Genomic DNA, 10879 nt, shown 5'->3' on the forward strand with positions numbered 1-10879 from the left:
TCAGGGCTGCCTGTATGCCACATACCAAGTGAGCTGCGTCCCCATCCTGAACTCCGAGAAACATTGTAAAGTCTAAACCGAACATGGGCTCTATTCTCTTGTGAAGCAACATTGGTGGTTGATGAGCACAGCATAAAGTTAATAGATGTGCATGGAAATAAATTATAGACTATTGCTTGTGGGAAGAAAACTGGACATTTCGCTATTGAAAATGCCTTTCACGGGGCTGGAGAGATGGTGGTTGAGGGCGAGTGTTTGCTGCTCTTCTAGAGGACCTGGATTAGATCAAGTCCCAGAACCTACATGGAAGCTCACAACTGTCTATAACTCACATTCCAGGGGGTCTGCAGCTCTCTTCTGGCCTCTGAGCACACCATGCTTGTATAGATTACAGAGATGTACTTGCAGGCAATAAATTATATACATAAGATAAAAATATTTTAAAATCTTTTACTTTTTAAATGTCTAATAGGTTGCTTTAAAAGTGAAGAATTGCAACCAAGCACAGTAGTGTACATCTTTACTTCCAAACACTTGGGAAGCAGAGGCAGGACAATCTCTGTGAATATAAAGCCAGCCTAGGGGCGGGGGTGATGGTGGTGGGGCTGGAGAGATGGCTCAGCAGATAAGAGCCACTGGGGAGAGAGAGAGAGAGAGAGAGAGAGAGAGAGAGAGAGAGAGAGAGAGAGAGAGAGAGAGAGAGACAGAGAGAGCTACCTAAATATCCTGGTCTACACAGTGAGTTCCAGGCCAGCCAGGGCTACACAATGAGACCCTGTCCCAAGCAAATCATTAAACAAGCAAGCAAACAAACAAACAAACAAATGGCTAACTTATCAAGCAGGTGCCTAAAGCCCTTTTATTTTGAAATAAAATCTTGGCTAAATGTTATTGCTTGAGATCACAGAGGTAAAAGGTATACACATTTTATCAAAATTTAACATAACTATTATCGAAAGTCCCCTTATTACAGTGACCTCCCCCTGTCTGTCAGTAGGCTATAAGGCACTTGTCATCTCGGAGGGGTCCTGCCTCATCCCCAGGAGAAAGAAATGCAAAAGAATAGATACACGCAGGCATTACTGAGTCTTCCCACTCAGCCTGTTAGCAGTTTGGCCTATGTGACTCTATTTCTAAAAGGTTTAGAGAGCTTCCCGATCTATGAGCACGTGGAGGGTCTTGGATCCAGATCTATGAGCACATAGAGGAACTTGAGCGAGAACACTGAGGAAAGCCACTGAGACACCATCCCTTCTCCCATACCCCACCTGTGAATCTTTTGGTCTATATTCTTTGTAATGACATACAGTAAAAGGGTAACTATAAGAATTTTCCTGAATCTGCAAGCAGCTTAAATAGATTAGTCAAGTGCAAGGAGAGAGCTATGGAAACCTCAATTTGCAGGCAGTGGACAAGTAAAACAAGCCAGGTCTCGTGACTGCCATCTTAAAGCGCAGGGCAGTAAAGAGGTAGCAGTCTTGGGGAGTGATCCTCAACATGTAGGGTCTGAGCTTCAAAAATTCTGGATTAGATTCGCTGGCTTTCATAGACTCTGCTGATGTTCACTGGATTAGGTTGATGCTGTCGATGTCCACTGCTTGCTTCTGGGAAGACGTCTCCATGCCTTTTGAGGTCACAGGCATCTTCTTTGGTGAGTTTTTTTTTTCCTAGACACAGAGTGATATTCTGTGGATAATTTAGACATTGTAACCTACTGTTGATAACCCTACTTAAATACAGTCACTGTGGTACTGATACTTTGGTGGCTTGTCTTCTAACCAGTCAGCTACTATAAGTGACTAACAGGGGCGTTGCATATACAATGTGTATACACCGAACAATAGAAAGTTTATTATCAAGTGGGATGGAGCAAGACTGAGATTTCCCCACATAACCCAGAGTGATGCACAATCTAGAACATGTTCAATTCTGGAACTTATCACCTAGTGTTTTCACACCTTGGCTGATCTTGGGAAATGAAACCACAGGACAGGGGACCTGGAGTAGTGACTCCTGAGGAGAAACTGTAGCATGCTGTAATGCTTAAAGTTCATTTCTTGGTTGACTTTGTTGCCTGCTAGCAACATTCTTAATTCACTAAGCCCCGTTATTTATTTAAATACAGAAAACTATTTATTTCGTTGCATGCAAATATTTAAATGGCTACAAATAGAGACAGAATAAAGCAATGGATGACTCAAAGATAGCGATTATGTACCTTAAACATACTTGGTGTAACTATTCACAAATCACAAATAAATAAAGAGTAGAGGGATTTGCATTAGCACCTAGATGTGCATGAATGAAGAGAGTCTTTACCTCTAAGGTACTGTTTGTCAAAATAAACAAAATCATCCCAAAACTAGCCAAATGGAAACTATCCTTTCGGATCATAATTTTAAAACATAATAGAAAAAAGAAAACAAGACAGTGTACAAACTGTCAATATGGAAAGAAAAAAAGGGAAAGGGAAAAACGAATCTCTGCCTGGCTCTTCGCGTGGAAGAGCGTGGGGGAAATGCCAAACAGCGAAGAAGTTTGCACAGCCTCCAAAAAAAAAAAATGCTCCGCGTCTGTACCGGGAAGCTTCCCCGTCTCCCGGGCAACCGGCGCCTCAGCCAATCGCAACTGAGTATCGGGATCACGTGGCCCGGCCTGGCAAAATGGCGGCGCTGCTGGAGGCGCGGCCGGCGGGCTCTGGCGTCTGAGCTTCTGCCCCGAGCTCTCGCGACCCTGAGGATGGCGGACCCTGCGAGGGGAGACTCGCGTGGGCGCCCGCCCGAGCTCCCTGGAGATCTGTCCTCACAGGAAGAGGAAGAGGAGGAAGGCGACTCCGACGCCGGGGCCAGCAGCTTGGGTTCCTACTCCTCAGCCAGCAGCGACACGTAAGGCTCCGGGAGACTGCGGGTCCCCTGTCCTTGCTCGCACACACAGGGAGCGGGATGCTGGCGGCTTGCTGCGGTTCCCGGATACGCGGGGAGGTCCCTGCCTCCCCGTGGGTTCTGTGCCTGTGAAGGATCCTTGTTGGGCTCTGTAGCACTGCCTTCTCACCTCACTTGTGTCTTGGACTCCAGAGCGTTCTTTACATTTTATTTTTACTATCTTTTTGTTATATATACCTGTGTGTCTGTGTGGGTATCTGCACATAAGTGCAGGTGCCCACAGAGGCCAGCAGAGGGCATTGGGATCCCCGGAACTAGTGTTTTCTCTGATTGTGAGCCTCCATGTTGGTGCTTGGAACTGAACTCCAGTCTTCTCCAAGAACAGCAAACTCATGAACCCATGAAGTTCCTCTGCACCCTCAGACTCCTGAGTATTTACTAGGGAGAGATACCATACACACACTTTGTGAAGCAACTATTTTATATTGGGGAGATTTTTTTTTTTTCTCTCGTGGAAGTGATAGCACAAAGAGGAGCCTCACTGTCAAGACATCCTCTCTTGCTTCAGTATAGTCATGCTGTATTTTTCTGTTCAACCCCAGGGGTTGTTTTGTTTTGTTTTGTTTATTTTTTTTTTTTATTTCAAACCAGAATTCTTGGTAATCCCGTAAGTGAGTTATTTTGAGTCACAGTATTTCAATTCTTAAGGAACCTATCCCTGTTGCTATGGATTAAGGAGTTCTTGGAATAACTACTGGTCACTTACCGTGAAAGGGTTCAGGCCACAGTGTGCCCAAAGACTGTCCATAGTCTTAGGAGAACATTTTATGTGTAGTTAGAACTAGCAGTTACGAATAACTGACCATCTTCAATCAACAGTATGTAACACATTCTTTTTGTCACTAAAAGTAGGGGAAACCTGCTTAAATCCACTGTAGAAGCTTACTGCCGGGAGATCGTATTCTTAAAACTTTGAACAGATGTAAGAATATCAACTTTGTAAGCTGTTGTTGTCATCTTAAGAAAAATAATTTAAAATTTTGTGGTTTGTTACTGTGATAAGAAATCTGACCAAGGGCAACTTAGACCCTCGATCAGGGTCCATTATGAGTGAAGGATTTCAAGGCAGGACCTTGAAGCAGGCCTGTGTTGCCATTCTACATAGCAGTTCTTCCAATCTGAGAACTCTCACTTCACAGCCAAAGCTGCAAGGCAGAAAGCATGGAATATGCTGCTGGCTGGCAGGTGGGCAGGCAAGCTTATGTCCAGCATGCTTTCTTACCTAGTTTTAGGGCCACTGTGGCTCCGGACCTACATCAGTTATCAATCAAGACAATCCCTTCCATGCCCACAGATCCATCTGATTTTGGGCACTCCCTTAGTTGAGATTTCTTCCTAGATGATTCTAGGTTGTATCAAGTTGGCAGTTAATCCTAACCAGGACATGGTCATTTCATGAGTTTCCTGGAAGGAAATGGATACTACAGAACCTTATTGTACTATGGAAGCCTTAGACTGAGGTTCAAATACTTGATGTCTCCACATCTTAGTCACACACTTTTATCCTAGAAATTATTTGTACTGTTACCATGGGCACAGAAACACTGACCTAACTCCTGATAGGGCATCCAGCATCCGGTGGGATTTTCTTAAGAACCTTGTAGGAAAACCTGTATTTTATGGCCTACAATACATGTGTCTATGACTTTATCAGTCATTTACTAGTCACTCCAAATATTCCAATGTCCTTGTCCTGATAATACACCCTATTGCAAAGTGTTTGGTTGGTTGTTTCCTACCAAAATTCAGATTTTTTTTTCTGTCCCTTATTGGTATGTGTAACATGAAGGGGGAATTGCTGACCTGCCTTGATTTTGTTCAAATTGTTTATTATATTAGGTATTTACTGCCATAAGCTACAGTATAGTTCAAGCTGGACCATCCTGCTTTGGGAAGAACCACTCTGATGGAAGGCTTAGGGCCATGAATCTGAACCTTTCAAATCAGAGAGATAAGACTTGCCTGTTACCGGGCGGTGGTGGCGCACGCCTTTAATCCCAGCCCTTGGGAGGCAGAGGCAGGCAGATTTCTGAGTTCGAGGCCAGCCTGGTCTACAAAGTTAGTTCCAGGACAGCCAAGGTTATACAGAGAAACCCTGTCTTGAAAAAACAAAACAAAATAAAACAAAAGACTTGCCTGTTACCCCTGTGGACTCCATGAAGCACAGAGAACGAGGCATATTCCATATCTTGGACTTTTAAGATTCCTGTTACTGATGGACTCTTCTTTTTGCAAGCTATTATTTCATGCATGTTTGCAATTGAAATTCAGTTTGACCTGCATATGATCATGTTAGTAAGTTTATTATTTATGAGATGAAACTGCCTTAGGATAATATTCTGGTAGGGTTTTAAAACTATTTAATGTGAGCCTAGGTATGACTGTGTGTGTAAGTGTCTGTATTTGTGTGTGCCTGTGTGTGTTTACATGTATGTGTGTATGTGTGCACATGTGTGTGTGTGTGTGTGTGTGTGTGTGTGTGTGCTTGTTCACAGTTGCCGTAACGCAAGTATGGAGGTTAGAAGACAACTTGGAAGAGTTGATTCTCTCCTCCCTACCATGTGGATTCAGGGCATCTTGCTTAGGTCATACTCTCACTTGCCGAGGCATTTCTCGGCCCCAGAGAAATGTTGTTCTTTTAGTAGATTTATTTTAGGCTTTGTTATGGTCGAGGGGGGTTTTAGATAGAAGATGCCATTGTGTCTAAACCTGGTACGTGGACATGACCTCAGGGGGCTTCAGAGACCAAACTGGGGAGAGGATTGGCTTAAGGATCCACTGATGGCTTCAGGACTAAGATAATAAGCGGCCTGTCCTTAGCAGTGAGGCCAGGCTTCTCTGCTTTGCTGTGCAGTTCCCAGGTCATTGAAGCAACAGCGTAATCACTGTTGTAGTTCATGATGGCCAGAGCTGACAATTTTATGACATCAATCTTTAATTTTTAAAAGTGTTTTGTTTTTGTTTTGTTTGTTTGTCATTGTTATAACTAGGGCTGAGGGGCGAGAATAGGGGTGCCTGTGAAATAGATTCTACCTGAGAAACTTCTACCTAAAATAAGATTGGCTAGAGAAGAAAGCAAATGCTTCCCTTGCATGCCCGAGGTTTTCAAGTCACTTTACTGAGGCATTTGTGCAAACCTGCACTTCCAGCCAACAGCAGGGCACATTACATCTTGCCTAGATGTCTCTCCATGCATCTGAGACCATGTGTTCCCTCTCTTCCTGGGACACTCGCTTTCTGCCACTGCAGGTGACTTCATATTTTCCAGAGTTTTGAAAAAGTGCAGTGTTTAGTCTCTGTTTTATCTTCTTTTTTAAATTTTGTTACTATGGTAGTTCTCCCTCTCCCTCTCCCTCTCCCTCTCCCTCTCCCTCTCCTTCTCTCTGTCTTTCTAGGTGACTCTAGCTCCTGTTGTGTTTTGAATATGAAATGTCCCCTATAGGCTCCTGTCTTTGAACACTTGGTCCCCCACTGGTGATGCTGCCTGGGGCGGTTACAGAATCTTTAGGAGACATAGCCTTGCTGGAGGAAGTACCTCATTGTAGGTGGGATCCTGAGAGCTTATGGCCTGACCCTGTTTGCTGTTCTCTGTCTGCTTCCTGTGTGCAAACGAAGTGTGATCAACCAGCTCCCTGCTCCTGCCTCCATGCCTTCCTTCCTGTTGCCATGTCATCCCAGTCTGATGGACGCTGTCCCTATGGAACTGTGACCTTTCTCCCTTAAGTTGCTTTTTTGTCAGGGTGTTTTATCACAACAGGCTGAATCTAGGATTAACCCGCATCAAGCTGACAGCTGAGATTAGCTATCACCCATTAGCCATCCATCATCCATTAGCCACCCATCATCCATTAGCCATCCATCACCCATTAGCCATCCATCACCCCATACCACCCTGTCACTTTTTGTTTTCTACTGTGTGTAGGGTTTTTTTTGTGCCTAACATTGTCCTGCTGTTATACCTGTTAGTGTCACGTAACTACATGGTGACAGTTTGGTAAAATTCGTGGTACTTTTTTCGAGAGGAGGAGGATCTAATTATTTGGGGTAGTGCAAATGTCTGTTTTCCTTAAATGAGGAAATGTGATGGTCAGGCTACTGTGTGGCTTTTCTTGCAGTGGTTAAGAAAATTGCTGTACTGTTTCAAATGATACAAAAAAAAATAATAATTCTGGCATTAATGCCAAGGAAGACCTAAGAGAGGCCTAGAACTTTCAGAAAGGGAAAATAAAAGGTTTTCTATAAACCTAAGGATTTTGGAATTAATTAAGAGTTTAGAGCTACTAACATTATCTTAAGTCCTTTTCCTTTGACATGTTATGGTACAACTGTAAGTAAATGTGCTGATTTTCACATTGACAAGTCTTCCTCTGGGCAGGATGCTGCTCCTGTATACATTATCACTGAGGGTCTTGGAAACCAATCAAAGCCCCTTCAGCAAGGAGCTTGTAAACCAAAGGTTGTTTCTGATAGAAAAAAAAGTAAAATAAACAACGGTGACTTTCACAGAAAAAATTACTCAGTGAGAACTTCCTGGCTTGTACCATGGAGGTTCCAGAGGTGTTAAAAGTACACTACTGCTGACTCTTGAGATCCATGTGCCACAAAAATATGAATTGAAGCAGCTAGACTTCATTCCTTTTCTAAAAGATTTTTGTTTTTTAAATTTGAGTTAAGTTTTGACTTGCAGAAGGTTGCAAAGGTGTTTCTTGTACTCCGGTAAAGCCTGCTCTCTGGCGTCACTCACTGTCTCTCTTACTCGCTCGCCAGGAAGAAGTTAAGGCTGGTCTGAGATGACTCCAGAGTTGGTTTGGAGGCTACCGCCCCTCTATTACTGTTCTGTTTTGGTTCCAGGATTCCACCCGGTGTATCATGTTGCCACCCGTCATCAGTTTGTCTTAATCTCCTGTGGTTCTCGACAGTTTCTCAGCCCATGCCTGGTCTCCTAGCATCCATCTCTGGGTTAAGGCGATGTCTACCCTGTACCCTGTTCTGTGAAGGCCAATTATGAAGTCCTGCTTTTCTTTTGCTCCCTAACACTCTCCTGCCATTTATCCTTTATGCCTCTGTCTTTTACCTACCACGTGCGTTCTCCTGGGTTCCTTCTCAGCTTCCCTTCCTCACAAAGCAAAGGCATTCTTTTTAAACTTTGATTTTGTTTTGTTTGTCAGTACTGTATGCATTTGCAAGTGTGTGTATACAACTGCATATGTGCCATGTAGCATGCATGGAGAACGAAGAACAACTTTGTAGTCTGCTCTCTCCTTCCACATTGTGGGTGCCAGGGATTGAACTCGCGTTGTCTGGCTTGGCAGCAAGCACTTTAATCTGATGGGCCATCTTGATGTCACAGAGATGTGCTTTCATTTACCGCAGTGGCTGGTCTTGTGTATTTGCCACATGAATCTTTAAAGCATAACCAAAAGGTGAATTCATACTCAAATTTTAACAATTCAGATGAACCAGCCATATGTTTAGCGAATGAGAAAGTGTTCTTGAATCTAATATGAGGAACATGGCAAACTGCAAGGATAAGATGTAAACACAGACAAGCCATGATTGTTGAAGTTGATATGAATCTCTGTTATTAGGAACCAGTCGCTTTTCAGCACTGTGACAGGTTAGTTAAGTGAGAAAGGGTTTATTTCAGCTCCAGATTTCAAAGACCTTGTTTCATGGCCCTGTGTCTGGGCTGTGGGGGAAGCTACTCGCCTCGTGGCAGTTGTAACAGGAGGGGACAGAACATAGTTTGAGAGCATGCTCCTAGTGACCCCTTCCTCCTCAAAGCCCAGCCATCTGAATCCATCAGCGGATGGTACCCTCAAGGTCTCTCTCCTCTCTCTAGCTCACTGCCTGGCAACAAACATTAGCACATCAGTGTTTTGGGAACACTTCATAAGCAAATCACAGTGAAACCTGATCCTACTGTCCACAGTGCCAGTGACAATCCTACTGTCCACGGTGTGCCAGTGACGATCCTATTGTCCACGGTGTGCCAGTAAAGATCATACTGTCCGCAGTGTACCAGTGAGGACCCTACTGTCCGCAGTGTGCCAGTGAGGACCCTACTGTCTGCAGTGTGCCAGTGAGGACCCTACTGTCCGCAGTGTGCCAGTGAGGACTATTGATCACTTGTCACCTAAAGGCTTACAGTAGGCACACAGTTATTTGGAATCTCAAGATTAGAGCTTCAGAGTGGTTGAACACTGACTTGTGTGAGGATAGAAGGTGAGATTGAAGTGGCCAGTGTATGTGGCTGGTGGCCTGTGGTCGGTGATACTGGGCATCTTAAAGGATGCCACATTTGGGGAACCAGCTAGACCAGTGAAGTGTTAGTTATGGTGTTCTGAGACACGTGCCTTTTTTTTTTTAAAGACTCATTCATTTGCAAATTTTGTATTACTAAGCAGCTGTATAGACCAGGGCAATAATAGGGTCATTTTTATGGTATTTAGAAATCAGTATTTGACAAAAGTTGGAGTAAAAGAACCAGAGTTGGTAATAAACACTTAAGAAAGCAGAGAAAACTTTTCTGTTTGATTGAACAATTAGAACACAGATTCATGGCTATTCTCAACCTGTGGCTCATGACCCCTTCACAGGGGGGTTTCAAAGCATTGAAACCTACAGATAATTACATTAAATTCATAACAGTAGCAAAATTACAGTCATGAAGTAACAATGAAAATAGTTTTATGGTTGAGGTGTGGGCTCACCATGTGAGGAACTGCATTAAAAGATCTGGTATTAGGAAGGTTGTGAACCACAGGAGTACACATTTTCCCTTCAAGTGGTCATCTGAAGGCTCTCCCCACACAGTGGCTTCACGAGGAGACAAGTGGCACTTTATAGAAGGCAGACTGTAGCTCCAAATAGGACAGAGTGTGATCAATTATTGCCCAGGATGGGTGCTGTTGCTCTTTAGTGCTTCTTCAATCGTTCTAATGGCAATAATGTGGGGTTTTGAATAGCCAGCTTCCCATCTGCCCTCTTCTCCAGCCACAGGATGAGTTATGTAAAGTGTTGGCTCTACTTTTCTTACTGTTACTGCTAATGAGTTGTACAGAAATTATAGGTTACAGCCAGGCTCATTATAAGCTATGATTACAGCCGGTTTGGTTCAGCCATGGTTGCAGTTTATGGAAAGGTGACGGCTGCTTTTCTGAAAATTGTTATCTGCACAAAGCACGTGATGCTTAGGCTCGGTGTAGCCTGAAGCCGCCCTAAGTACCCACTGTGCAACAGGATGTTTTCCACACAGCTGGCTACTATGCATGTGATCACACTTTCAATGGCTAACGTGAGTTCTGAGATATCCAAAGTGAGCTATAACTACACACAGGATGGATTTGTGGTATGAGAGTGGGGCAGGGGGGGTTGGGGGATGTCATGCTTGTGAATGTAAGTGTGCACATGGGAGTCTAGAGGTTAGTAACGGGATTGGCCTTTATTGTACTCTACCTCATTTTGTGAATCAGCACCTTTCACTGAGCCTGGAGCCCACCCTTTGAGCTACACCTATGCTACCATGTTGTCATGTGAGGCATTTTTCTGGGAAGGCGCACACTTACATCCCTACTCACCCTAGAAGGGGAACCCATGGTAGACTGGACAGCAGCGTGTGACTTGGTGAATCAGTGAGGTCACTAACAGGAGTTAGGAAGGGGTTAACTACAAGGGGCAGGGACAACTCAGAAGTGTGTCACCAGCCCCAGCACTGGTGAAGCTTGGAAGCCTTAGCTCCCGCCCTCCAGACAGCTTGTGGGCAGTTCCACATGGCCAAGTGTCTGCTGGCAGCTGCTGATTAGGGTCTCGCCCTAGCAGCTCCTGCCTTTTCTGTAAAGCTGGCCCTTCTAGAACTTTCAGGTTTTTACTTCCCCAGATGTGTGGCATTTTCTTTATCTCTGGTGTGTGTGTGTGTGTGTGTGTGTGTGTGTGTG

The 10879-nt window shown here is 44.2% G+C and overlaps 1 protein-coding gene across 1 annotated transcript in view; it reads left to right on the plus strand.

Moving 5' to 3' along the window:
* The first annotated feature begins 2669 nt into the window (after positions 1-2669).
* The window catches only part of Intu (inturned planar cell polarity protein), a 59895-nt gene continuing 51685 nt past the window's right edge, over positions 2670-10879 (plus strand). The window contains exon 1 of the mRNA XM_021196521.2: positions 2670-2885. Within this exon, the coding sequence (XP_021052180.1) occupies positions 2740-2885 (146 nt within the window). The 5' untranslated portion in view covers positions 2670-2739. The remainder of the gene's footprint in view (positions 2886-10879) is intronic.

This window comes from Mus pahari, chromosome 4 (genome assembly GCF_900095145.1).
Source record: "Mus pahari chromosome 4, PAHARI_EIJ_v1.1, whole genome shotgun sequence".
Classification (NCBI taxonomy): Eukaryota; Metazoa; Chordata; class Mammalia; order Rodentia; family Muridae; genus Mus; species Mus pahari.